This window comes from Punctularia strigosozonata (assembly GCF_000264995.1).
Source record: "Punctularia strigosozonata HHB-11173 SS5 unplaced genomic scaffold PUNSTscaffold_24, whole genome shotgun sequence".
Taxonomy (NCBI): Eukaryota; Fungi; Basidiomycota; class Agaricomycetes; order Corticiales; family Punctulariaceae; genus Punctularia; species Punctularia strigosozonata.
The window spans coordinates 201202-228292 of record NW_006767456.1 but is presented as its reverse complement, the minus strand read 5'-3'; the positions used below and the strand labels follow the sequence as shown (position 1 = coordinate 228292).

The 27091-nt window shown below is 54.4% G+C and overlaps 7 protein-coding genes across 7 annotated transcripts; 2 read left to right on the top strand and 5 right to left on the bottom strand.

The window, feature by feature from the left end:
- Positions 1–260: 260 nt before the first annotated feature.
- On the bottom strand, positions 261–3728 carry PUNSTDRAFT_139475 (RdRP-domain-containing protein; the record flags this gene model as incomplete). Its single annotated transcript, XM_007389188.1, has 11 exons — positions 261–356; positions 409–586; positions 640–658; positions 716–821; positions 884–1171; positions 1222–1649; positions 1708–1951; positions 2004–2230; positions 2282–2445; positions 2502–2520; positions 2576–3728. 11 exons carry the CDS (start codon positions 3726–3728, stop codon positions 261–263), a joined length of 2922 nt encoding a protein of 973 aa, XP_007389250.1.
- Positions 3729–4575: 847 nt separating this feature from the next.
- On the bottom strand, positions 4576–6909 carry PUNSTDRAFT_123266 (uncharacterized protein). The gene is made up of 5 exons (XM_007389187.1): positions 6358–6909; positions 6244–6294; positions 5352–5686; positions 4845–5292; positions 4576–4786 (listed from the first exon to the last, which is right to left on the bottom strand). Exons 1-5 carry the CDS (start codon positions 6542–6544, stop codon positions 4632–4634), a joined length of 1176 nt encoding a protein of 391 aa, XP_007389249.1. The 5' UTR covers positions 6545–6909; the 3' UTR covers positions 4576–4631.
- Positions 6910–7324: 415 nt separating this feature from the next.
- PUNSTDRAFT_147021 (uncharacterized protein) lies at positions 7325–8906 on the bottom strand (the record flags this gene model as incomplete). The annotated part of the gene is made up of 4 exons (XM_007389186.1): positions 7325–7469; positions 7534–7841; positions 7896–8410; positions 8462–8906. 4 exons carry the CDS (start codon positions 8904–8906, stop codon positions 7325–7327), a joined length of 1413 nt encoding a protein of 470 aa, XP_007389248.1.
- A 3713-nt stretch (positions 8907–12619) lies between these two features.
- Positions 12620–13734, top strand: PUNSTDRAFT_109359 (uncharacterized protein; the record flags this gene model as incomplete). The annotated part of the gene is made up of 6 exons (XM_007389185.1): positions 12620–12776; positions 12832–12969; positions 13024–13188; positions 13243–13273; positions 13329–13511; positions 13563–13734. The coding sequence occupies 6 exons, from the start codon at positions 12620–12622 to the stop codon at positions 13663–13665; spliced, it is 777 nt and encodes a 258-aa protein (XP_007389247.1). The 3' UTR covers positions 13666–13734.
- Positions 13735–13823: 89 nt separating this feature from the next.
- Positions 13824–16779, bottom strand: PUNSTDRAFT_147019 (alpha/beta-hydrolase; the record flags this gene model as incomplete). The annotated part of the gene is made up of 22 exons (XM_007389184.1): positions 13824–14057; positions 14108–14176; positions 14227–14319; positions 14378–14388; positions 14440–14552; positions 14603–14633; positions 14687–14776; positions 14836–14866; positions 14920–14952; positions 15001–15050; positions 15098–15123; positions 15172–15420; positions 15484–15554; positions 15609–15722; positions 15773–15838; positions 15899–15925; positions 15978–16009; positions 16064–16101; positions 16164–16296; positions 16347–16437; positions 16492–16595; positions 16650–16779. The coding sequence occupies 22 exons, from the start codon at positions 16777–16779 to the stop codon at positions 13824–13826; spliced, it is 1836 nt and encodes a 611-aa protein (XP_007389246.1).
- Positions 16780–19323: 2544 nt separating this feature from the next.
- On the bottom strand, positions 19324–19698 carry PUNSTDRAFT_77980 (uncharacterized protein; the record flags this gene model as incomplete). The annotated part of the gene is made up of 2 exons (XM_007389183.1): positions 19324–19526; positions 19605–19698. The coding sequence occupies 2 exons, from the start codon at positions 19696–19698 to the stop codon at positions 19324–19326; spliced, it is 297 nt and encodes a 98-aa protein (XP_007389245.1).
- Positions 19699–20132: 434 nt separating this feature from the next.
- PUNSTDRAFT_147017 (multidrug resistance-associated ABC transporter) lies at positions 20133–26635 on the top strand. The gene is made up of 26 exons (XM_007389182.1): positions 20133–21464; positions 21520–22396; positions 22449–22580; positions 22629–22759; positions 22810–22842; positions 22893–22928; positions 22987–23020; positions 23079–23147; positions 23200–23498; positions 23553–23582; positions 23633–23681; positions 23734–23766; positions 23817–24151; positions 24209–24254; positions 24305–24631; positions 24686–24703; positions 24760–24950; positions 25006–25082; positions 25134–25280; positions 25341–25381; positions 25431–25511; positions 25564–25578; positions 25628–25657; positions 25713–25984; positions 26037–26182; positions 26237–26635. The coding sequence occupies exons 1-26, from the start codon at positions 20158–20160 to the stop codon at positions 26422–26424; spliced, it is 4944 nt and encodes a 1647-aa protein (XP_007389244.1). The 5' UTR covers positions 20133–20157; the 3' UTR covers positions 26425–26635.
- Positions 26636–27091: the final 456 nt, after the last annotated feature.

Below are 27091 nucleotides of genomic sequence, written 5' to 3'. Positions count from 1 at the left end.
AGAAGTGATACTTGTCATACATAAGCCGGCGAGTAGCCACACGCAGGGCAACGAATGATTAGGCAGGTCATACTTGTCATACATAAGCCGGCGAGTAGCCACGCGCAGGGCAGACACAACGAATGATTAGGCAGATCATACTTGTCATACATAAGCCGGCGAGTAGCCACGCGCAGGGCAGATCCAACGAATGATCAGAGTTGTCGTGCTTTATGCACCGGCTCCGCGCGACATTTGCCGCTCTAGTCATACGAATCTGATCACCAGGGCTGGAGTTGAAGGCAAGCATCATCAAAAATGCTCTCGGGGCTCTGGTCTGCGATGATCAGCCAGTTAGTGGCTATGAGGCCGAGGTTCTGGGGGATGTTAACATGTACAACTGGCGGTTACATCAGGCAAAATACTAACATCGTTGTTTATGAAATCGACGACAAAGTCAATGACATCTCCCACATCACTAGGTCGGTCGAGCATCTTTCGCTCCGCGGTAGCATAACTGGCTGGCATGTAACACTTCTTGGGAAAAATATCAAAGTATTGGGACACGTTGAAAACGTCGCCATCGAGGTCGCCGCCTCCCAGTTCGCTGAGAAGGGGTCGTTAACGCCGATATAACATGTACGGGTCATGAGGCTATACCTTGCTGTGGGTCTGCTTCCTGCGGGGTGTCTTTCAATGAAAAATGACGAGGATATGTCAAGACGTAATTTCGTACCTTTGATGGAGAATATAACGGTATTCGGGATGGGCTCAAGATCGTAGATGCTCCCGGCCGGCGGACGTCCCACAGCTCTAAGCATCTGGACATCGCCTGGATGGATCTGAGATCACCGTGAGGAAGGCGTGGTTGAGAGCTGTATCTGCAAGAGGCTTGGCAACTTACGACGGGAGATCTTGTGATCATGACTGGTCCTTGCAAGTAGATCTTCTCCCCGCCATGTGACGGCTGTATGCAAGCGAACACTTCGCCCTCTTTGAGAACACCGTGAATGTCCGCGATACCAACAAGCGTCCAGCTTGAGGGCACTGGAATCCTTGCGTGGTGTTTGAGCTCTCGCAGCACGTGGTTGATGGCGTACGCTATGGCTCGATGGATGAACTCGTCTTCCAGGCGAAACCGATTACCTCGTCGCGTTAGGTCAACTCCAAGACGTTCGAGACCCAGGAACACCTGAGCCCGAAACAGTCAGTAGAAGACCGGGCACTTCTCGACAAACGCACTGATGTTAGCCGGAAAGCAGTACCGAGTCCGTGAGTCTCCAAAATTTGAGCCGCCTTCGTGAGTGATCGACTTGCCGCCTTGGTGTCTTCAACGGCGGCGTTCTGCAGCTTCATGAACTCATCCGCGGGAACACCCAACCCCTCCAAGAGCATGACCAACGGTCTGTTAAGCAGGAACTTCCCCGGTTTGTCAAACGTCTTCGCAATTTCTATGTCCAGTGAGTTAGGGGACTCAAACTTGATCATGGACGGGCGCAGGCAGAGCACGCGTCCATGCAGCTTGTGGTTGACGCTAACCATCCCCTTTGAACCAGCGATACGAATTTGGAATGCACGGGGTCTGAAGTATCTGCCCTTCTTGCGCCGCGATCTGGCCACGAGAGCAGTGGTGATCTCCTGGGCGAGTTCCGGAGATATGGTTCCGACGCCTAGTAAAGTAGGCGTAAAGAGGGCATTTCGGCGTGAGTGAGGAGGGAGGACACTGACCGTCGGTGAACTGCCATGTTCGGCCGGTGGAATCCCTTCTCTCGATATCTGGTATCCGGACGATTTCTTCTGCCGTAATGGTCACGGATGGGTCGGTGGCGGTAAATGCTTGAGACATCCGCGCTCCATACAGGCTCGGGCAGTAAATGACCTTGTCGAAGGAGCCCAGGCTCTCGCGAATAGTGTTCCCCGTAATCCATTGATTGTCGATTTTGAAGCGGCGAACAAACCACACAGCATGGTCCTATACCATGATGAGAACATGCCAGTGATCAACAATACATAGCCGACATTACCTTCAACGCCGACTGGGAATAAGCCAAGAATTCGAAGGTCCTTCCGCCGACCTGAAAGCCGTTTCGCAGAACGCCACCTATCCTCGTCTTGACGAAGTGCTCTCCGTCCACGTCGCGGTCGAATCGGAGCTGATGATAATCCTCTTCGGTGAACTGCACTCGTACGAAGTGCTGTTGATGGTCGGGGAAAGATCGTATTACTCGATTCGAACGATCGGGGTATTGTTCTGGTGAAGCATCAGTTTGATCTGCAGCACCGTGAAGCCTCATGAACAGACCCTGAGGGACGATGGAAGAGGGTGTCACTATGACGTGGAGGCAGTCGAATAGACCGTCCGCAGTGTCCGTGAGCCACGTTGCGTTGTTGTACTTGAACTCTTTAGCTGCCATCTGGAATGCCTTCTTGGCCGTCATAGGTCGCTGATTCACGGAGCGATCGTGCCTAGTGCAAAAACGCGAAAATGAATATACGCAAAGTAGTCTCGCCGTGTGTTTCACCCCAGTTCCCTAGCCCGACCTTATCAATCAAGGTGAGATTGAAATGTGCTCTACCAGAGGTCGAGAAGACATACCGTTCGCGAAATGACGAAGTAGCTGACTCGTGTACTTGACCCCCCTGAGTCGAAATATGCGATCCACGTCTTTACGAAGCTGCAATATTTCTGTAGGATCCAACAGAAGTTTCCGATGTATAGCCTCTATATGGAAAGCAACCATCCAGCGGAGTGTCTTAAGCCACTCCGCCAGCTCTCGGAGGATTGCCTCCGAGAATAGGTTACGCCGTTCAACGGCGATGGTGTAATCATGGGTGCGGAGGCCTGCGACGCCCGCCATATGCCGAAACTGCTGTAGAGCTCCGGACGAACCCAGTTTCAGGCGCATAGCGAGCGACACGTAGGACGCTACCCGCTCGTGATCGCCACCGAAGTGGCTCACGCGCCTCAGGTAGCCTTGAGGCTTCCGAGTCTGCGAGGCAACAGGGTTTTTCTGGTAGTGATACGAAGCGGTGAACGTATCCGTATCTTCGTAGTACGTCACGTCCCTTTCGAAAGCAGGCGGCGCGCCAAGCGTGAAGTAGAGCGACTCGTCGCTCTCGCTGATGCCGAGATAGAGGATGTGGGCGTATCGAACGACATAGTGTTGCGGGCTGGAACTAATCGTCCCGAGATAGAGCTGGTCTACGGGCGCGCGACGGCCCGTGATGCGGAGCCGTCGAGTATCGTCGTCGAATCGAAGAGTGCACGAGGCATAGGTCCTCTCCCATTCAAGAGAGAACGCTCCGTCTCTGCATTCCCATCCGAATTGCACGGCTTCGATATCGACGACGTCGGATAACTCTGCCCGCCTCTGTTGCTGCTCCGCCTTTTGTCGCGGATCCTGGTACGGCATGCGCCGACAGTACTCGATGATGTCCTGACGCAAAGCCTTTTTGCTCTGTTGGAACGTGATATAACGTCCATGTGCCTGTACAACGCGGAGCGGGAATTTACCACCAAATTCCGCCAGGAACTGCAGAGCTACTTCGCGGGAGGGTATGGTGAGTATACCCGCTCCGCCATGCGCGTATGCCCTCCTCTGGTCGGGAAAGAGGTTGACTTGAAAGTTCAGGAGGATTCCACCGTCAGAGAAACGGGCGTATCTCTTGGAGTGGAGGATCGATGCGAGAGTTTGCGTGAGCGTATCCGCCGACGCGGCGTAGGCGATACCAGACATGTAGATGTCCATCTTCAAGCTTCAAGAGCAACAGATCATATTAAGGAATGTCATCTCAGTCAATGAAGCGCTCACCAGGACGGGCCGTCCGAAGCACGGACGCGAGGTCTGTTTTGCTAGCGAAGAGCGCGTCGCAGTTGCCAATGACCGGAGAGGCTTGTGCGACGATGAGTTTGTGATATGAATGGCAATTTGGGCTACATATATCCCAGCGGGTGCTATGTAGATAGAATGTAGTGTAGGGTGTGGTAATATCCTGGAGGAACGAGGAGGTTGTCGCAGGCAATGTAAGACAGGGGCTCGTCGGCGCAGATAGGCACGACGACGTGAGATGGCACGTTCGCAAGACAAACATAACTCCGCCCCGGACTTCCTCCTCACTCGAAATAGGTTCCCTTTGAGCATCATTCCTCTTCGGCACGATGAGTATAGGGAAAACCGAGGAAGTGTCCAGACCGTCCAGTCCACGGCAAATCATCCGATCGACTGAGTCGTCCAGCGTCCCTGCTTCTTCGGCCATCCTCCAGCACATAAAGCTACAAGCACATAAAGCTATAAGCACATAAAGCTATAGCAAGCTGTGTACACGAGTTAGCGCTTGTCGTCCACCGAGGTCCACTGGCACGGTGTATGGAACACGCGTATGACGTGGGGCGTGACGTGAAAACATGTACAGCAGTGCGTTGGGTCTCCGCAATGCCATCGTTCCACTGCTCAAACCTAACCAGCATATCTCCAGGAATATGCGAGACAGAAGGTGTTGCCATGCGGCAAGAAGCTCGTCTGCATAGCTGCGGCGTGCGGTGCATCGACATGCCTGGGTCACCTTCGACCACGTTTACTCTCATGTCACCGTTCTGGTCAGTGCAAAATCAATTGGTACACATGGGATCGTGTTGTCGTCTTAATTCAATGTCATGAAGCCGCCTTCACGCCAACATTACTCGTCTCCGCGCTCGCGTCAACATCAGGCCGTACTTTCACCTGCGCCACGCCAAAGACGACGTCCGGCACCCCCTCGCCGTCACCATCCACCGAACTGCTCGCATCGACCGAAGCCCTTTGCTTCCCTAGTGCACATGACGCATCAGACGTCGTCGTCGACGATCCGGGCATAAAAACACGCACCTTTCTCTCGGTCGATGCTGTCCGTGCTGTTCGTTCGTTGATGTCCGGTGTCGCGTTGGGCGGAGACAGCGGGCGAGGGCATGGCGATCAGAACAGTCAAGTTCAGCCCCGAGCTCGCGCTCGCAGCACTGAATCCACCCTCAGTCGCGGTCTTGGGACCAGGCGTCGGCATAGGTTCGAGCGGTATAGGACCTGGCGCTGGCATCCCCGGACGCGGTTGCAAAGGGGTCGTGGCGGGCAAGTCTGTCTGGACGGTTTGAGGGGTGACGCCACCATTCTCCGCATCTCGTTGACGATGCCGGGAACGCCATGGCAAATCGGGTGATATATGCGGCAACCATCTTGAGCGTTCTCGAGGTGCCGGAGACACGACTGGCGGTATCGGTGAAACACCTGCATGGGCCAGCACAGCAGGGGCTGGGGGCGATATGACAGCGGCCGATATCGGCTAGCAAATGTATCGTCAACGAGACGATCCGGGAAGTTGAATCTCCATAGTCCACGTACGTTGATACTTCGCCAGCTATCCTCCTTGCCCTCATCTGCCTCCACAGACTTCCGCTCGGGCCCGGGCGCGACGTATTGCGCGTACCCCATCGGCTGGCCGAGGTGCACCTCCATCATCCCGGGCTTCTCGAGCGGCGTCGGCACCGTACCGCTCGTGCGCAGCCGCCATCGATCGCGCGCGTCCAGCGAGGGGTTGAGCATCCCCGGATGGAACGTCCCGTTCCGGATCGCCTCCTCGACCATACGCCGGTGTCGGCGTCGGAGGCATAGCGAGCGCAGTACGATCGCGAGCGAGACGCCGAGGAGGAGGACGAGCGTCGCCAGGAAGGTGTACACTGTCCGCTGGGCGTCAGTCCGGCTGGTCATCGTTCAGGTCAAGGCGAAAGGGGGAAAGGGAAGACGATTGGCACATGGAGCGGCGGGTAAAAGGGAGGCGAGTAACGCGCAAAACGGGAACGGAAGCGGAGCAGAGTGTGAAGCTCGTCCCCTCTGGTCCTGATCGCGCCGATACGACCGACGACGTTGGGGGCGCGGGCTGGAGAAGAAGCCGGCCGGGTGACGGCGTCATTAGATGCCGGACCGGAGCGGCCTCCCGATCCCGGCGCGATCGAGTTGTATATGTCAATGCATTGGCCGCAAAGATTGCACAGACGCAAAGTAGAAAGGCAATTCGAGCATTGAGAAATCTGATCTTCATAGATCCAAGAAAAGAAGTACGTGCATCGCCGTAACAGGCAGCGACACAAGACCATTGCCGATGAAGTCATGTAAACAAACGAATGCGCTCATCCGGAATCAAGCCACGAGAACCGACAAGTCACCGGTCAAGGGGCACGGGGTGTATACCGCGAGCGAAGTGCAAGCGACATTGAGGAGATGAATAGCGACTCACAATACAACGTACTGCTTGTTCCGAACGCGGGGTTGCCACTGTTGTTGCTGGCTACGGACATGCTTTTAGGTTAGAATTCTGTTGCACAGTACATAGATGGACAGGAGTGCATACCAGCCGTGGCAGCAGGGCTGAAGTCGGATGACGGTATCGGCGCTGGCGTGAACGGGGGAAAGGTGGTCGTCGGACTCGAAGTCACCGTGCCCGATTGCGCCGAGGATGCTAACGAGCTCGAGGACGACGCTGCGGTAAACGTGGAGGAGTCCGAGCCAGACTGCGACGTGGTCGTTGAGGAAGACATTACGTTTGGCCGGGTATTGTCGCGGATCGCGTTCAATATAGATTACAGAGGTCGGGTATAATCAGAGGATCGATATCGTGCCAATTGTCATCCGGTAGCCTTTGGTATGGGGAGAGGTCGTGCTGCTCGATGTCGACGACGAGGATAAAGAGGACGACAGAGGAGACACGCCGACAAGCCCGCAGCTACCTCTGTCTCGGCGACGGAAGTAGACGAGGTCGTGGGCGATGCGCAGTACCGTGAGATGTTACTTTCCCCGTATATGGGCTATCGTACCCAAAGAGTACTGCCTTCCCCGACTGCGGTGAGATTATGCCAGTAGGAAATAGCTCTGGAGTGGGTGAGGATAACGCGCGGTGGACGCGCCGTTTCCGTCTGCTCGTGATCGGCGGGGACGGGGGGAAACGATGCCGCCGAGGTGAAGCCGACGCGGGGAAGTCCGGTAATCGTCATCGTAGCCGTGGGAAGAGCAAGCGTTTCCGTCTGATCGCCGAGCGGAACGGCCTCTCGGACCGGTCCGAGGTTGTCCCGGTATTGCCGGAACAACTCGCAACCGCAGTCGCTCTGCGATAGAGTGTAACGGAGATTTTTATGAGACAAATTCAACAGGAGATCCTTGTTCAAGGAGACTGTTGCTGGATACAAGTGAGTGATTCTAAAGGTGGCTATCTATATAAGTTATGCGATGCGAATGGTATTGGACTTGGCTCATGCAGCCTACATGAAGATGGAGTGAGTTGCTGCGGCTCGTTGGTCGGGTAAACGTCAAGTGTATGGCGATTAACTCGCGCCGTGGAGGAAGATGTGCGCACGGTCCATGCCGTTATCAAGCGCCCCGATCTCCTGCATCGCCCACTTTGCCCATTCATGCGTCACACCCGGCCCTGCTAGATGGAGACAATCGTTGCCAACTATCCTGTGCGCGCTGAAGAAAGGGGAGACGCGTTAGAAGTGTGGTCCAGCCTGAACAGTTGGATAAAGAAACGTACTCTGGTCGCAGCAAACTGCGGGTATACACCGGAAGGTAGCCCGGGGGCTTCGGCCCCATAGACGGCGCGTCGCGGTCCTCGGATATATGAGGACCGGTGATACCTCCGCGAAGGACGTTGACCCAGAGTTCGTTGAAGGATGGGAATAGCGTCCAACCCCAGTCACCGTCGAAGGTGAGCGGTACGAGCTCATCTGGGCTCGAGACGGGCCCAAGAAACGACGCGCACGACGCATGGCCAGGGATGGTGGGTCGGTAGAGCAACGTCGTCGCGGGCAAGGCGGACAATGTAGACACCACTTCGTGAACCTACAACTCGAGGTCAGTCCGCAACCTCCGACGAGGAAAGATGAGAGCACGGACCATCGCCGAATACGTCTGCCAAAGGCTTTCCTCCCCGAGGTCATGGAAGCAGCCTGGGCTCCAGTGCGCTCCGCTGTTCAGTAGGACCACATTCTTCCTATCACCGCTCCAGTCGCGGCCTGTCCCCTGAGTGCGTATGGGCAGGCTGTTCGCAGCGAGGACGTCGGTCCAGTTGCCGAAGACAACGTTGTTGAGTCGATGCTGGCCGTCCACTTCTCCCATGACCTCGCCAACCAGCTCGCTGGCGCTCTCGATTGTCAAAAGCAGATCTTCCCTGACAAACGTGATGACAGGTCGGGAGAGCCGCTCCAAGGGCGCGTTCGCCGCCCGTAACAGGTCCAGGACGACTGACGAATCCGACGACGACAGAAACACGGCGTAGCTACCGTCGACCATGTGCGGTTCGTCTAAGGGAACTCGATAATGAACTTCGGACTGTGACTTTACAGTTTCGTGCGGGACCGTGCGAGGGATGCATTTGACGAGGTGCTCGAAGAGTTGTAACTGGATGCTGTCTGAAATCGGCCAAGTCAGGGTTGAGGCTGTAGCGGAGGTGAGAACCGTACCTCCGACAAGGATGATGCCGCCTGGACTCCTCAAGGCGCGAACCAGCATCCACTCCGCGTCCAGATCTGCCACCGCGCCGGGGCCTGCCCACTCCCAACTCGCGAGGCGTTCCGCACGCTCCCTCCTAGCCGTCTGCAACGCCTCGCCCTCCAGGCCCTCTCCTTCTTGGCCTGCGCTCTCGACCCACGTGTAGTCCCCGTTCCAAAAGTGCTCGAGGTCCAGCGGTGGATCGCGCTTCGTCCATGTCCCGGCTTCAAGATCGTTCAGCGTAGGTCCGAGTATCACTGGTTTATGAAAGCCAAAGGGACGTGGCAATGCCGAGATGGCATGCAGTGGCAAGTCCGAGTGAGCGTGTATGAAGAACAGGGTGCTAAGGGCCCCGACGGAGAAATAGGCCCATTTCCATCGCGTCGAGGGAGCGAGCTGGCGCATACGATGCTTCATCGGGGAAGATGGTGATTGTGGTGGGGGTATCAGAAACGAATTCTGTGAGATGAAACCGAATCCATGTACTTGTGGGGGATGTGTTGCACTTAGGGGCAGGCGGCGCTTCCTTCAAAGGAGAAGCCGCACTCCATTTCCGACCATGAGGCCGCTTCGGATGTCCATTACAGGTTAAGTAATGCCGTGTTTGCGGGTTGGCTGTGAGTCGAACATGGCTGGAGACGCGAGCAACCTGGACGCGCGGAGCAACTTGTCACATATACAAGCGCCCGAACGCACGTCCGCGATTTGTTGCTCTGCATCCGCTCCATGCATGACCTGCTGTCGTCCCCTCAGCCACTTATCACACATGGAAATGGACACTTATATACGGGCGTCCACAACTCTTAGCGCTCGACACGAAACAGCGGGTCCGTCCAGTGACCACGGTTTCTGGCATTTCCCGAATGGGACAGTAATATGGGACTACCTCTTGCTCTGGAGTCGTCCGCCTTGAAACCAATCATCACATGCATCACATCGTGTACCCAGCCACACGCTCCACGAACTGTGCTTCGTACACAGCCAGGCTTGAAACCGTGGAACCTTAGGCTGGAAGCCAAATGACGTTCATGTGCGTTGGCTCAATACGATGCATCAAGCTGCAATTGCAAGACTGTTGCTTGTCGTCCTCCTGAGAATGCTATACTTATTGCAACATCTGGCTTTTTCCATGCTACCAAAAGCTTACTACCGCCACATTCAAGCCATCAAACCTTGTGCGCCTGCCTTCAACGGCTCTATTAACCCTCCAGGTCTTCTCCCGCTGTTGTATTGCGGTCGGCGTATTCCTGGTATACATGAGGCCTGTATCTCATCCTAACCTGCCTATCAGACGCTGGGGGGCTGAACCTTATTCTGACAGCTCCCTCGTGCGGGATGCCCTTAGGCCTGATCACATTCGTGATAAAAGACCCAGCCCCGTCTGCGTTCTTGAGTACCAACCGCTTCTGCAACGATGTCTATCACGGATGTGAGCGCTCTTCTCTCTTTGCAGATTCATTGTTTGATGTTTCGTCAGCTCGCGGTAGAGATGGCCAATGCGATGGAGGACCCCGACACAGAGCCGGAGGAAGATGTAAGATTCCGAACATCTGTATGTTACGCGGACCATAATAGTGTTTAGGAGCCTTCCGACGGTCAAGCACGTCCGCATTTCAGTGGATGGCATACAATCCATTCCCGCCTCAAGAAATTCGACAAAGCTACGATAGACGGGCACAAGGCTGACATCGATAATCTTCTTCTGTTTGTAAGTCGTATATTACTCGAATTACCGCTGTCGGTTCTCATTCGTGCGATAGGCTAGCTTGTTCTCCGCGGTCTTAACATCCTTCGTCGTGGAAACATACACACAACTTCGGCCGGACAATTCTCAGCAACTATCGACCGCCATACTTCTTGACATCCTCAAGCAGCTACAGAACCCGTCGATCGAATCTTCCACGTCCTCTATTTCGCTGCAACCACCTCCAGCTTCATTCGCGATCGTGGCGGTCAACACCCTATGGTTCATGAGCCTCATACTTTCACTTTCCTCCGTTCTCCTCGGCATTTCGGTCAAAGAATGGCTCGAAGAGTACCTGAATTGGATTACGGTCCATCCCGTCGAACACGCGGTCCAGATCCGACAACTCAGATACGAAGCCCTGCTACGGTGGCGAGTTCCTGCTATCGCGACGATCCTTCCCGGGCTCCTTCAACTGGCGCTTGTCCTCTTTTTTGGAGGACTTGTCGCGCTGCTATGGTCCCTCAACGTGTTCGTGAGCATATGCGTCATAAGCCTAGTGGCGGTCACATTAGTCTGCTACATCCTCACCGTCGGCATTTCGCTCATACACGAGGATTGTCCATACAAGACTCCCATAGCGTGGCTTTTACACAGCGTTATACTGTGGTCCGTCACATCCGTTGCCTCCATCGGTCGCTCAGGTATCCTACGCCACAGCAAATCGAGACTCCCAGACGAAGAGGGGTTCAGAGGATCTCGTCAACCCGAGGGTCGCATCGAGAGACTTCGCCACTTGTTTGAAACCTTCTACAGTGCCTTGGAAGATCGCATGAGGGAATCGTATGGGACGTGGGTGCGCAGAGACTTGGCAGTTCATGCTGCTCGCAAAGGCCCTGCGTATGTCACATCCTGGATGTGCCGCTGCCTCCTCTGGGCATGTGCGCATGAGAACCTCGACGACGATCTCATACGGAGGTGCACCAAACACCTCAGCGTCACACCAAGATGGATGTCGACCGTCAAGCGTTCAGAAGATGAAAGGGGCGCTTGTACACTTGCCAACTGGCCGGATAACCCGCATAAACGCCTTTGTGGAATCTGGTTTGCAATATCTGACACGCTACATGATCACGCGCACCCAACATTCCGATCGAAGACTGCATACGATCATCTTCGCGAGAAATATGAAGCCACCTCGCTTCATTCCAACGCCGCTCGACGTTACTTCAACAACATCACTGGCTTCTTCCAAGACGAAATGCAGGCATTGAGCATCGCGCAGAAGCATGCGATGTTCTGGATGCTCCATTCATCCCTTACCACAATTCTCAACAGCGGAGCGCCGTGTTATTTCCAGGATACCTATCCGCTCCGTCCGGGGGATTTGGAATACCTTGCTCTAAACTCCTTGGCCTTCATGCTCATGTTATCTCAGAGTGAGGAAGTACTTTCTCAAGAACTGGCCAGACTCATAGATGAGATACGACCATGTTGTGATCTCTTTGCATGGCCAACATCGGGGATGGGAAAGGGACAATTCCTCGAAAATATACAGATATATAGGCGTGCGCCTCAGGTAGGATGTTATGCAGTCACCGCCGATACCACGACTGAAGGATTATATAAACAGGATACTCCATGTCAAGCGCTGTAGGACTCGACCATCTCCATTTTCTCCTGATACTCGAGCCATAGTACATTATCCTCATATGGCCCGGCGTATTATGCCTTACCTTCATGTCTTTGTATTATATCGTGACCAGACTATATCGACTACTCCTATGTATTCCCCAGGACAATTCCGGTATTAGCTCGACAAGGATCCTGATATGAGAATTATCGAACTTGACGAAGTCTACCGAGTTCACTCGTGCGCATTTCTTATTATTTCCATCGGCTGAAACCCACGAATCCTCTCAATGGTTGGGCACCTACCTGTGATTCAGCATGTGATATCAGTCTTGGCCAGCCACTGCCAGTGCCACTACTGTGCCAGTGCCAGGCCCAGTTTGCTCGAAGCTTCGCTCCTACGTGCGTTATGTAGTCTCTCCTTTATCGTCCTTGCCAATACCGTGATATGCCTGAAGCGACGCGCCATGTGGTTGCACACATGCAAGCAACCCGTAACCCGATGCTCGTCGCGCTTCTATTCTCTTCCGCGAGTTCCCATTGCAGCCCATGACGCGGTTTTTCCATTCCGATCACCGAGTAGGGTCTAACAAATCACTGTTGAAAGAATCCGTTCGGTATGTATTTGTGTCACTGGAGCGAGTATTCTTCCGCCAATGCTGAAGCTGCCGTCGTCCGCCCATCGCTTCCGCGTAGTCACGCGATTTTCTCCATGCCAATGCAGAACCGTCCACCGGCCCGCCTCGGTTCCTTACCTATATTATATATGGGATACAAGGAAGAGCCTTGATTGCGCTCCGGCACGCAGTCGAGCATGTTGTCCCCTCTCATCCCATTAACATTAACAGTGGCAATCGCCACGCTCTCGCATGCGGATACTGTAGTGATTCCCACCTCCTCGTTTGATAGCTACGCCGATTTAGAGACATACTGGAACTATTTGTATCCATGGGGGAGCGACCACAACGGATGTAAGTCCGTACCGTCTCTCACTGGCTCGTATTCCGTGCTGAAGGTGTTCCACAGCGGCCCGAATGGTCGGAAACTCCACGGATCATTCACATATCTCCGTTGCCAACGGCGTCCTGACGCTCACTGCCACCCCGACTTCGGGACAGGGAACAAGTAGCGAGAGTCCGCACCTCACCATCGATTACTTCAGCGGTATGTCATCCGAGACCTCTAAATTCTACTCCAGCCTCAACTTCCTGTGGGCAGGGACGATCTACGCTAAAGATGACATCACTGTCGATGGAACCGATGTTGTCGGATATGTCGTAGAAGGAGAGTTCATTGCTCCGACTGCTGTAGGCACCTGGCCTGCGTTCTGGCTCACAGCAGTGAATTCCTGGCCTCCCGAGGCTGACATTGGAGAGTGGAAAGGTGAGCGAGCATTCCTCCCCTCGCCGACCTGTGACTAATGCTCAATAAATACAGGCACCCAGCAAACCTGGTTCAATACATTCAAGTGAGTGCTCAATCCATGCCAGTTGCGGATTGGATTTTGATGGGAACTATGTCAGCACGAGCTCGGAAGTCAAGAGCACAATTGTGGCTTGGCCTGACGACGGAGAATTCCATTCTGTGAAGGCAGTGCTGTCGTCCATCGAAGGCGACTCAAGCGACGTCACCATCGACTATTACCTCGACAATGTCTTGCAGGCGACACACGTTGGCGCGGACTTCTTGGGTGCACCACTTTACCTGTACGTTAGTTCGCGCAGCCTGGTAGCAAGACTGAAGATGCATCCACACAGGATCATCGATCTTCAGATGGAGGGAAGCTCCGGCTCTCCGGGACCGACTGGGACTACCACATACCAGATTCGTAACGTCCAAGTGACCAAGGTCACGTCATGAGACTGTTCGAATTCCATATCCATATGATCGTGGGGTCGTATGCATTGACACTTCTTAATACAACAATTTCCTACACGAATATCGAAGCCACCAACGTCCCGGGTCCCATTGGAGGGGATATAAAACATGATACACGTCTGAATCCGAACGCATGTGCTTCACGGCGTGGCCGTGGCCGTGGCGGTATGAATGAAGCTGCTCCACGAGTTGATCGTCGCCGTTGGGAAGACGTATGACGACTGCGTGCTCAAACTGCCGTAAAAGATGGCTTCGTTGCCAGGAAGGATATCGCCCGACAGCTCGGAAGCGTTTTCGCCTCCGATGACCTTGGAACCGACGACAAGGCCGGTCTGGTTGTTGCCGAATATCCAGTTCCGTGCCATCGTGAATGCCTAGTGGTATTCGTGAATGACCGTGAATTAACGCAGGGTCCAAGGCTCACAGAAATAGGGTTGGTGTAGGGGACTACGTGCCCTGCGTTGTTGATTAAAACATAGGTCCAATTGCGTTCCTTAAAGCGAAGAATCAGCAGGATGATTGATCCGTCACGGGCAATCAAACCTGATGGACAATCCCTCCGAAAGTGCCGTTGTCCAGTGTCCACGGCGTCGACGGTCGACGTGTGAACCCTCTGATACCGCCGAAAGTGGTGTTCTACGTTGATCAGAGTATGAGGTTCGTCAATTGCTTAAAACATGCTTTGTAGCCATACCTGGATCACAACTGCGAGAAGAACCGGTGAGCGCTGGTGGGATGATTTGGCGTAATGCTCACCTTCAGTACCCCTGTGCGGTACTAACGAGTCGTCGTTCCCAGAATAGAAGACGATGCTGACGTGATGCAACGAAGCATTGGTAGCGAGCTCGGAGAAAAACGCAGGTTCGGGTCTGTCGAGGACAGTCAGGCGCTGCGCAAAGCGGTGAGTCTGAGGGCTTACGATGGGCTAGGATCTTCGGGGTCTACGAAATCTAGACAGGACATCGGCTCAGGATCTCCCGAATTATCGAATCGCGTAGCTCACTTCCGCCAAAGGGATACCCGACATTGCCGGAGAAGAAGAAGGTCCATTCCTTGCTTGTGGGAGCGTGCAGCGCAGCTACGGTCTTAGGATCTGCGCGCATCGTGGTCAGCCCATGGATGCCTCGAGATATGAACGGCCGTTCTACCTACCATTGAAGAAGACCGATGGATCCATGGGTACCTGCAATTGCGGTCGTCAGCAGTGTTAGTAGCGCAAAGCTCATGGAAGCACACCTCCGGATTGAGAGCGTCAGGTATATCGTAGACCTGAGTAATATGTGAGAGTATTATGGAAGGGCGACGGGCGCGACCTACATCGAAGCCCTGAGTAAGGTTCCAAGGGAAAGTGAAGTTAAGAGCGTAGTCTGGAACTCCATGAGGATTTCAAAAATGGGAACTGGCGTAAACCTACCCATAACCTCGTCGTAAATGTCGCATCTATCGCCGATCGTCAGCGTTATCCACCCCAAGCAAAGAAATCCTCACCCATAAAAAGGATCAAGAGGGCTATGAGGGTCAAACGACCGTAAGCTATTCGCACTCGCGTCATCGCGCTTCCTGAGGGCATGCCCGTCGGCCAGTCGCTTAGCCAGATCGAACCGTGTTGGCTTCTTCGAGAGGAACTTCAAGTGCTGTTTGCTCCCATCGTCCGACGGCGAGCCCGCGAACGACACCGGCGGTAGGGGTTTGGTTTGGGGGTACGTCAAATTCAAGTCATATCCGCATAGATGCTCCCTGATAAATTGCGGCGAGCGCCTTTCGACCGATGAAAATACTAGGCAAAAACAGCATACTCACTGCTCGCGGAAGTATTCGAACACGGTAGAATTGTAGCCAATAATCTGAGGGTATGTCTCGATTATTTGCACCTTCATGAATGGGATCTGAATGGGATCATAAATTCGAGGACGTGAACGACTCACCACCGGGAGCAACGTGACAATCGACTGGTCTGCATACGATCCGTCCCCCATGGCTATCCTGGCAAGCCTTACCGGAGGATTCTTCAACCCGAAGTAATGCTTCGTGATGTATGGCTAATGGAGGTGCGTGAGGTCGTGCACTTGGGTAACTGATCGATACTCACTATGTAAGTACCAGCATAACTCTCGCCGGTGAGATATAATGGACGTGTCCTTAAGCTAGGGAAGACCTGGATGTGATGACCGAGGTTAACCTTATCCGCAACAAGTTTCAGGGAGGATGAACTGACCTTCACCAGGTTCTCGAGAAAACCGAACTGCGCTCGATGTTCAGATGGCGCAAATAATCGGTCACGCGGATACACTTACGAAGTCAGTAGCCATTTGGTCTTCATCCGTGACTGCCGGAGGATGTTAGTGATGGATCAATCCTATCAGCCTTGCGTATCACATACCATAGCTTTCGGCATCCGAGGTGGAAAACCCGACGCCACTAATTACATAATTTTGATTGATTGAGATGCGGCCACAACAGTTCTGATAAAGTAAACTTACACAGGCTGATCTATCCAGAAATAATCCGCGAAAGCAGTCCATGCATAAGGATTATGAGTGACCGAGTAATCCGGGTTGATGTGGATCGGGCCATTCTCGAGGGTCAAGCCTGGCATGCTCGATGATCCCGGACCTTACCAATAAAATTAAGTTTTGCGAACGGTTGTTGCTACGGAGACGCACCCCCGTTCAGCCAGATAGCCCAAGGAGCATGGGCATTCTGACCAGATCCTGCTGTCAAAGAGCCGTGTGAATGCTCAAAGCCCCAGTAGAACTATTCGATGTCGTGAGTCTTGCTCGGGACCCTTCTCTGTGTGAACCGACTTACGAGTGTGTCGTTAGGATGATGGGGTCGATTGACCCGAATGTTTCCTGCAAAGCTGCGGGCAACGGGGAACGTAACGTTCGGCAATGGTTTCGTCACTTCGAAGTCTACAATGCGCTTCTCAGTGATAATCGAAGGTGCATGTCGTCATGGTAACTCACATTTCTGCCATCGAGGACTGTAATCTCCCTCCGGTTGTCCAGGGTAGGCATGAGGGAAGGATCCGTTGATCCCGGCCTGGGCTTCTGCTAGTACAGCGCCGGCCGCGAGGATGAATATCGTCGAAAGCATGGGGCGAAAGATGCTGGGCTGCTCCCGCTCAGCACCCCCTTCCTTTTATGCCCCCCCCCCACAACGCTACTACCCGGAAGGTTATTTTTTCCGCCGCATAACCCTGAGTCCGACCACAAGTTAGCTCTTACCCGTACGTACCCAAACGGGAAGCCATGGAAAGAGAGGGGGCAAGGCAGTACGGTTCCCTTTCTGAAGCCATCGCCACAGCAAGATGCATTTCAGCCCAACACTCGGTGACTCAAGAAATCGCCCTCTCCGGCGGCACGCAGTCGCCAAAACTGGTATAAGGATCTCTCCGACGAGGCCGCGAATGACAGAAAGCATGTCGATATTCCCGCGCTATCCTGAGTCGTTATAATGGCGCTCACTCGGAAGGTGAATATTATAATGTCTCCGCGACCGGATCGGGGTAGGCACCGTGCCTACCCGCCTTGCCTCTGCGCTTCGATGTAAGTTGAAGCAGTACGCCCGTAGCTGGACGAGGCGAGTCCCGCTTCTGGGCATGACCATATGCGGCCACGCATGATAGTGCGGCCGATGCGAGGAGAGCACGATGGCCGCACGCCAGCGCCTTCGATAGAATTACCTGTCGATGCCATACGGTAGAGAACCTCGAAGGTGCCCGAAGAAGGGCTCGTGTGGAGGTGCGCTTTGTTCGCTATATGGGCCATCGTACCGTCGGCCCGAGGACATGCACCCCAGAGTCCATGGAATTGGCGGAAGACGTGGGTACGATGGCGGCAACGCCGACGGTCCGTGGATGGACGAGGCACAGCGCCGCAGCTGGAGCTGCATGGTCGCAAAGGAGAGAAACATGATGTGAAACCGCTTCTCCATTGTGTCTTGGCAGATTGTCCGCGCTTATTCCGAGCAGGATGACGGAGAGGGGCTCGGGCAGTCGCAACGGAGTCAGACATCGACATCTTGGAGCGCATATATGCGCGAGCTATCGCTTAGCTGCTGCTTTCCAACCGCATGTGAGCTGCTCTGAGCGAGTCGTCAAGCGGAGTGACGTCCGAGTCAGAGCAACCAGAGCGCATCATGCGGGCGATGCTGCATCGATCGGACGACTGAATCTAGACATCGTGTCCCAAAACCACCGGAATACGTAGAGTGCAGGATGGGATGAATGCAAGGGTAAGAAAAGAGCGAAGCTAGTCTGCGGTACTGCCACTATAGACCCCGCGACGCCGCGGGTCTCGACGGCGGCGGTAAGCTATCAGGCAGGACACATATATGGTCATTTCACGCTAGATGCTAGACATGCATTCTTGGGGTGCGGGCATGACGGGACGGGTTCGGATGCAAGTAGGTCAGGATATAGATTATATTTCTGAACTCGCTGTTGCTTCGATATCGATCTCCTCAAAGCGTTCACAAGGAGTATGGCAGAAACGGTGGCCAGCTTCTGGAAGCAAACGTGGTTTGCAAATGCAATGAGTGATCGCCGGCTGCCATATGAAGATGCTGTAATACTAACAGGCGGACGAGAGGTAGACAAACCGAGCTCTTGAGACCGAGTGCGTCCGAGATGGATATCCATGGCATAGAAAGAGCAAGTGAACACGGCACAATTACAATGCTATGTGTGGTGGTAATAAGTAGAAGGCGAATGAGGGAATGAATGTGTGGATCGTCGCATGAATCGTGATGAAATGCACGGAGCCTCATCAGGCCTGCTATCGCCCCCCTCCTCCACGTCTAACAACAGCCAGCCATACACCCTGGCATCATCGTCTCGAACATCGTCGTCATCACCGACGTGCCACTCGCTTCCGCTCCCTGCCCTCCTCTTCGACGTCCATCGCCTCTCCTGACTGATTCGTGTTCTGATCGTGTAACGCCCGGGAAGGCGGAAGTCCCCGTGTGCTCCTCGTGCGTCTCCTTGTGCCTGGTCCGGAGGTGCTGATCGTCGAGTTGGTCGGGCCACTGCCGCCGAGCGCGGAGGAGACAGACAGTGCACCGAGTGGTGACGCCGAAGCGGGAGAGTCGAGCATCATCATTAGTCCGTGCCGCCGCTTCGAGCCTGCGCTGATTTCCGTCACGGGTGTCTCTGCCGGTGCAGAGCGTGCGAGGAAAGCGAAGGGGACGTCCGCGGAGGGAGAGGCGTCGCGTGTGGCCACGGCGGCGGGAAAGGTAGAGGCGGAGGCGACCGGGAAGTCCTTCTCCTTGTTGTTGTGTTTCGAGCGGGAGAGACGGACAAGGGTTTGAAGTGGGAGACTGGTCGGCCTCGGCGGCGAGGATGCTGTCGCAGACGAAGGCTGGGCCACGGGCGCCGGTGACCGGGTGGTGGTCGCTGGTTCGGTACCGTGGTCCTTGGGTTTGCTGATGACCGATACCGGCGGAGATCCTGAGCGATTGTGCGGCTTGGTGGGCGCCGAGGCGCGTTCGGTGCGAGCATGTTCGCGCTCCTTCTCTCGCTCTTCGTCCTCGTCTTCTTCTTCCTCTCTGGCCTTGATCGCGTCCAATCTCGCTTCAATCCTGCATACAGAGAAGCCACCGCATTCAGTACGCAGAAAACACGCATAGGTTGTGTAAAACTTACCAATCCATCACTTTCCCAACCGTCATCCCGTGCGCGTCGGAGTGCCCTTCGTCACTGCCCGTGCCGATTCCACCGTCCGACACTCCCTGTTGGATCATCATGAGGAGGTCCTGACATGCTGATGCGTAGCCGGCATTGAACGCTCGCTTGGACGTGTGTCGCGAAGAGCGGTAGAGAGTGGTGATACTCAAGGCGGCCGCTACGGGAAGGAGAGACCAGCGTGAGATCAACGACAAGACAGAGATAGCAACGCGAAGGTTGTAAGCGCTGTACGTACCCTTGAAATTGTTGAGCAGCTCCTTTTCGGCGGCGATGAGGCTGGGTGGCGAGTTGGTCGTTAGTGAGTTGGCGAGGGTGTTGAGGGATTCCATGGGGCGGAGTCGGTGGGGACGGCGGAGAGAGGCAAAGATAGACGGGCTGAAACTTACCGAACCGGATGTGAAGGTGTCGCGTTGATGTGACTGGATAACACGTCACAGCTAACTTGATTTCGCTTTGTTCTATGTTATCATCTGATAGCTTTGAATGGGCCAAGCCACCGGGTGACTTATCTTCATGGGCTTCGGCCCCTCGTCCCGTCTCTGTTTTCGCCAATGACTCAAACGCTCATTCCATGACATGCCGGCGTCGATACGAACGAATTTCGGATTGATAAGTAAATACGCGATGTCCAATCAGCTCATCCACCAGGACTTTCGTAGGCGTATTTCCCCCGCTTATCTATTATTACCAACGGCTGTGGATGATGAAGGCACTCGCCATGTGCTCCCGCGTGAGCGCAGTCCTTTGCCACTCCTGTCTTTTGCCCGGCACCAACACCGTCGACGAAGATGACCGTCGCCGCCGTTTGCAGCGGGACGCGTCTCCTCGACTTCGGGTCGGCCTGCGTACGCGATTTCTGGACGGCCCTCGTCCCTGCTGTGCTGGTGGCACTGCTGTGCATCGCGTCTATTCCTCTGCCTTCGCGCACGAAAGGCGTTATCGACTTCGTGAAGGCGCCTTTCAGGACGTATTTGACCTTGGAAGAGGCCGAAGCCATCGACGCGGAAGTATCAGGCGAGAACGGAACAAGCGCCGAGACGCAGAAGCCGCGGACGCCGTTGTGGAGGACCCTGCTGCTGTCATGGACAGCGCTGCTGCTGGCGCTCGCATGGCTCGGTGTGGGATCGTTCAGGCTGTTCACCCAGGGATCCCAAAACGCACTGCATGGGGTTGTTGCCGTAGTTGTGGCCCTATCTTGGATATACGCGGCGGCCAAACCCGCGCTCAACCCAAAGCCGACGCCTCATTACGGCTTGTTCGCGCTTTACATCGTATTCTTTATCTCCACCGTATTCGTCCTCGGCGGCTACGTCTACGATGACAAGGTGGAAGGCGTCCCTCTCCCCGTGACGTCGGTTGTGGTCGAGTCTATCAACCTCGCACTCATCCTCCTCCTCCTCATCGTGCAACTCAAGACCCCGCTCGCGATCCCCAGCTCCCGTGTCAAGCCGGAAGACATTGGCCTCTCCGTCTCCGCGGAGGATTACACCACCCTACTCGGCTGGATCACCTTCCACTGGGTCTCGCCCCTCATCAAACGCGGCACCTACAACACGCTCAACGAGTCTGACATCCCCCGCCTCAGCCCGACGATGCAAGCCCGCCCCGTGTTCACCAAGTTCAGCCGCATCCAGCGCAGCTCGCTCCTCCGGCGCCTCTGGGCCGCCAACTCCCTCGACCTCATCCTCGACTTCGTCCTCACCTTCACCTCCGTCGTCTTCAACTACGCCGGGCCGTTCTTCCTCAAGCGCATCCTCGAGTCGATCGACCACCCGGAGGACCCGCGAAGCCGCGCGAACGCGTACATCTTCGCGTTCCTTGCCTTCGTCGCGACGCTCTGCAAGGCCGAGGCGGATGTGCAGCACTTGTGGTACGGCCGGCGAGCGGCGGTCCGCGTCCGGTCCGAGCTGATGACCTCAATCTACGACAAGGCTTTGAAGCGCAAAGACTTCTCCGGCATCGTGGACAAGGACAAGGGCAAAGCGGCCGCTAGCCCGGAGGAGGCGAAGAAGAGGGCGAAAGCCATGGGCAAGGGCAAGGACACCTCGGACGACCCGAAGGCCGGTGCCGACATCGGGAAGATCGTCAATCTCATGTACGTCTGCTGCTGAGTCTCGTTCCGCGTCTTCTGATACCTTTCTTTTGTTTAGGGCTGGTGATGCGAACCGCTGCGCCAATTTGGTCAGCGGCGCCTACTTCATCTACGGCGCCCCCTTCGAAATCATCATCGCCAGTATATTCCTCTACCAAATCCTTGGTTGGTCCGCCTTCGCCGGTTTCACAGTGCTTGTCGCCGGCTGGCCTTTGAACTCGTACATCGCGCGGCGCCGCATTCGTATCCACAAGGGCGTGCTCAACGCACAAGACAAGCGCATGGGCGTTCTCAACGAGCTTATCACGTCCATCAAGCTCATCAAGTTCATGGCATGGCAAGACCGCTGGATCAAACGAGTGATGGACGCTCGCGAGGTCGAGATGCAGTGGATGATCAAAAGCCGGATCAACTCCATCTTCTTCAGCTTGCTGTGGACGCTCGCGCCGATATTGGTGTCGGTCGTGTCGTTCGCGACTTACATCTACACCGGGCACGAACTGACGGTGCCGGTCGCGTTCACCGCGATCGCGTTGTTCTCGATGATCAGGCAGCCGTTGAACGTCATCCCGACGTGGATCGTGCAGGTATTGCAAACACTCGTGGCGGTTAACCGTATCGCGACCTACCTCGGCGAGGACGAAGTCAGCGAGCAGGTTTCATCGCTTAAGAAGAAGGCGGGTCCTCCGGATGACACGGAGGAAAAAGGCTTGGGCATCCAGCACGGCTCGTTCCGATGGAACCAGGTGGAGGAACAGAAGGAAGACAAGCCAGCGTCTCCTACGGATGAAACGGATACTGCCGTAGATAGCGCCTCTGTCAATGGGCAGAACGGCGATCATCGTTTCGAGTTGAAGGATATCGACGTTATGTTCCCCGACGGCGCGCTCAGCGTTATCACCGGACCCACTGCCAGCGGGAAGACAGCGCTGCTGGTGAGTCTCCACGCCAGGCGTTGTGTGCGATTGTCGAGTAACATGTACGCAGATGGCGCTCCTGGGAGAAATGACGCAGTTCGAGGGGAAGCTCGTAATGTCCAAGGATGCATCGAGGGTCGACGAGCATGGTAACATGCGCATCATCTCGTACGCCGCACAATCTCCCTGGTTGAGGCACCAGGTAAGCTTTCCGGACACAACGAAGATCTTCGCTGATGGATGTTATCAGTCCATACGCGACAACATCCTTTTCGGTTACCCGTATGACGAAGAGCGCTACAACGAGGTCATCGAAAGCTGTGCGCTCACTACTGACCTCGACATCTTGGAAGATGGTGATGCTACGGAGATCGGTGCCAGGTACGTCGATTGAGCATCGCACGGCGTTCATGACTCAAGTTCCTATGAAGAGGCGTGTCTCTGAGTGGCGGACAGAAGGCGAGGTATGCGGCAATCATCAGAATACCTGGCTTCGTTACTCATATAATTCTAGAGTGGCGCTCGCGCGTGCAGTTTATGCCAGGACAAGGTCGGTCGTTTCGCTTCACGCCTCGATGTTTTACAGTTTTTCTGAGGACCATGTCTAGATACGTGTTGCTGGATGATCCTCTCAGTGCAGTCGTATGTCGCTGGTATTGTGCTGCTGTCCTCCGAATTATTACATTGACACTCGTAACAGGACAGTCATACAGCCCGCGTGCTGTTCGACAAGCTGCTGTGTGGCCCTTTGCTTGCAAACCGTACGGTCGTACGTAGCTTATACCTCTTGGGAATAAGACACGCCCATAACGACCACCTAGATCCTCGTTACCCATCACGTGGAACTCGTTCTCCCGGGCGCACAGTATCTGGTTCGGATGCTTGACGGACGTATAGACACCCAGGGCTTCATCAAAGACCTTCGCGCCCAAGGAGTGCTAGAAGAAATAACTCACGATGCCAGTGCGGATATCAAGGAGGGAGAAAAGGAAGCCGCTGAGGAGGCAGCTGTGGAAGCCATCGAAGGAGAGGCTGCACCAGCAACGAAGCTGGATGATAAGGCCAAAAAGCCCAGAAAGCTTGTCAAGGACGAGGCCAGAGAGACAGGCAGCGTGAAATGGTGATTTGTTTTCATGATCCCCAAATGTGCCCATCCACTCACTGTTGCTTACAGGCACATTTACAATACCTACCTGAAGGCTTCGTACGTTTCTCAATCTTGGGCGAAGGGGTCTATACTCACAGGAGACGTAGTTCGTATTGGACCTGGGGGATCATCTTCTTCCTGATCATCTGCAGTCAGGTAAGTGCGGCCAGAGATCCGCAGAAAAATGCGGCTAACGTAGCTCGCATAGTGCATGACTATCGTGGAGAAGTTGTGGATCATGGTAAGTCCTTGCCTACTTGCAGACAGATGACCAAAGGTTAACTGGAGTAGACCTGGGGTGATGCCTATGGCCGCTCCGACGCATCGTCGTTTTTCGCGTTCACTTCCTTCGCGACACCGGAGCATGAGATGCCGATGGAAGGGTCTCTTTCTACTCAACATCTGCACAATTTCAACCGCGTGCCTACAGCCTCGGGTATACAGGATAGGCTTCCAGATGCGCGCGAGCATCCGTTCTTCTACGTCGCCGTCTATGCGTGCATCGGTTTGACATCCGCCACGATCAGCATTTTGTCGTCGGTAACGAACTTTACTGGTGCGTTGAGGGCATCTCGTCGACTCTTCAGTCAATTGTTAGTTAGCGTTGTATGCGCGACCATGCGATGGTAAGTGTCCGTCCTTTCCTCCCATGACTCCAGCTCATTCCTTTACCTCGTCCGTAGGCATGATGTGACGCCCGCTGGAAGGATGCTGAACCGGTTTAGCAAGGTAAAACTACGCGACGATGTCCGCCCGAGATATGCTCACCGTTCGCGCAGGACATCGACACCGTGGATTCCTCTCTTGCGGGATCCCTTCAGGCCGTGAACTCGTCACTTGCAACTTTCTTGGCATCCGTGATTGCTGTTACCGTGGTTTTCCCTACGTTCCTCATCCCAGCGGTGCTCATCGGCCTTGTGTACCGTCACCTCGCGATAGGATATCTCAACACGGGACGAGACCTGAGACGTATGGAGTCAAACAGCCGTTCCCCCATCTTCTCTGGTTTCGGTGAACTGTTGGAGGGTATTGTCACTGTTCGTGCTTTCTCTGCCGAGAGCAAGTTCTTGAACGACCTTTTCGGAAAGGTGGACATGACAACGAAGGTAAGATCGTTTTATATGTCGGTATAATCGAAGTGCTTACCCACGCTTCTGAAGATGTGGTACAATTTCTGGGTACGCTATTTCGATGCCTCATAAAACGAAGATCTCGTTCTTATTGGTGCCTATAGATGACGAACCGCTGGCTATTGCTTCACTTTGATGCCCTCGGCGCTCTTGGTGTATTGATTACGACGCTCTTCGCTCTATCTGGATTGGTTTCAGCCGGCTTAGCAGGTCTTTGCATCACCTCAGCGATGTCGTTCACCACCAGCGTATACTGGGCATGTCGCTTTTGGACAGCCCTTGAACTTGACCTGAAGTGAGGTTCAATCTTGAGCTTATACCAGAAAATATCATTAACGAGACTTTTGCAGCTCTGTGGAGCGAGTTGTCGAGTATTTGAATCTTCCTCAAGAACCTCCAGCAATCATTGAATCACATCGCCCGCCTGGTACCACATTATATATTGTGCAGTGCATTCCCTGAGCTCACGCCCCAATAGCCTATTGGCCTTCGAGTACCACTCAGAATCCGCTCATCAGCGTGCAAGATCTCGTGGTACGATATGCGCCCGAGCTTCCACCGGTGCTGCACGGAGTATCATTCGACCTGAAACCGAGAGAACGGATCGGTCTCCTGGGACGTACTGGTACGATCCTGTCGCTTTAACTGCAGGACCTTCGTCGGGCTCACTCTATGTTCTATACAGGGAGCGGAAAGAGTACGCTCGCAATGTCGATTCTCCGTTTTGTGAGCATATATCCCTCGATTGAGGAGAATGGCACTAAGCATGCTGCAGGTCGATCCGGCCAGCGGCAAGATCGTAATCGACGGGATCGATATCTCCACGATTGGCCTTCATGACCTCCGTTCAAGACTTGTGAGTTGCCTTCATCCTGATGCTTTGAGTTTTCTCAAATAAACTCTGGTAGACTTTCATCCCTCAGGTAGATGATGGTTACCCGCAAATCCGATAGTTTCGCTGACTGTTCACAGGACGCGACGTTGTTCTCAGGGACGCTCAGAGTACGGAGTGAAGTTCTCTCTCGATTCCTCGTGCTCACCGACACGCGTATCGCAGGAAAACCTGGATCCGTTCATCGAACACACGGACGAGGAATGTCTCGATGTCCTGTTTAGGGTGCAGATGATTACAGAAAGCGCATACCAATCCCAGCGCACATCGAGGGAGGCATCCCGCGCTCCGTCCATCCACGAACGTGAGAGTACCAGCGACAGCGGATCTACCTCCCCGACCATGAGCACTACGGTTACCGAGGTGGATGCGAAGACGTCCATCAACCTGGATACGCAGGTATCTCCAGGGGGTACTAACTTTTCTCAGGGGCAGAGGCAGGTCACTCCTACATATCGCGCTGTTACGAATGTTCATCTGTTTGGGTAGGCAACTGATCGCTCTGGCCCGCGCTCTCCTACGCCGGAGCTCCATTATTATCCTGGATGAAGCTACTTCGAGTATCGACTTCGCTACCGACGCCAAAATCCAGCAGACAATACGGGAGGAGTTCGGTGATTCGTTGTTGTTGACGGGTGAGTGTATGCCCGAACTTCTGTACTTCTTCGTGCTTAACTTGCTCCTTGAAGTGGCCCATCGTCTGCGCACGGTCATTGATTACGACCGCCTGATCGTCCTCGATAAGGGTACGATCGCCGAGTTCGATACCCCCTACAACCTCCTACAAAATCCAGATGGAATTTTCCGCAACATGTGTTTGAAGAGCGGGTCGTACTCGGAGTTGGAGGGTGCCGCAAAGGCTAAGGCCGGGCTTTGAAGATGAAATGATTTGATATTGGTTAGAAACATACGGTGATACGAACGCAATCAATGGCTTGGACCTTCGGTTGGCATTATGGTCTGCACTCAGGATCATTGCATGATAATGTGTTAGGCTGGCAGCACGCCATTTGCTCCATGAGACTACAATGGTTGCATGGTACATGTAGCGTTCATAATCCCATTCGTCCTGAATCCATATACCCTCCCCTTCTAACTGAGTGATAAGATATGTTGGTAGTGTACAACAGTTGGTTAATGCGAAAGTGTTGATGCGGAGAAATCGAAGGTGTTGGCTGCACGCATGCGCATCGCTGATTGCAACGGCTCGATGCATAAGTGTTGTCGCGACTCGTGCCAGCTGCCTGACAGGCAGTGTGATCTGCAGAACAGGTTGTGAGCGTTCGAGCAAGGCGCACTGAGCACGAAAAATATGTACCTGTCATCAGGCGATCACGCAGTAGCTCTGTACACTGGTGTTCCGGTCCTCCTCGGCTGGGATCTGAGGGCCGTTCGAAGACGAGTCGGCGGAGTTGGGGAGGAGCGAGGTGAAGGAGGTGAAGGCGTCCATTGGTAGCACAGCAGTAATGGGTTGGCTGGTGCGTCTGCCTCTGGGTCGGTAGCTCGAGATGATTCGAAAGACCGATGAGTCTCGAGTAACGTGT

Excerpts from the sequence above, each read along its gene's own strand:
- PUNSTDRAFT_123266 (XM_007389187.1), bottom strand. The coding sequence starts at position 6,544 with ATGTCTTCCTCAACGACCACGTCGCAGTCTGGCTCGGACTCCTCCACG. Across the intron at positions 6,295-6,357 it reads CAGCCCTGCTGCCACGGCTG|CCAGCAACAACAGTGGCAAC; the intron begins GTATGCACTCCT and ends GCATGTCCGTAG. Across the intron at positions 5,293-5,351 it reads ATAGCTGGCGAAGTATCAAC|CCGATATCGGCCGCTGTCAT; the intron begins GTACGTGGACTA and ends TACATTTGCTAG.
- PUNSTDRAFT_147017 (XM_007389182.1), top strand. The coding sequence starts at position 20,158 with ATGACCGTCGCCGCCGTTTGCAGCGGGACGCGTCTCCTCGACTTCGGG. Across the intron at positions 22,843-22,892 it reads AGTGGCGGACAGAAGGCGAG|AGTGGCGCTCGCGCGTGCAG; the intron begins GTATGCGGCAAT and ends ATATAATTCTAG. Across the intron at positions 23,682-23,733 it reads TCCTGATCATCTGCAGTCAG|TGCATGACTATCGTGGAGAA; the intron begins GTAAGTGCGGCC and ends TAGCTCGCATAG.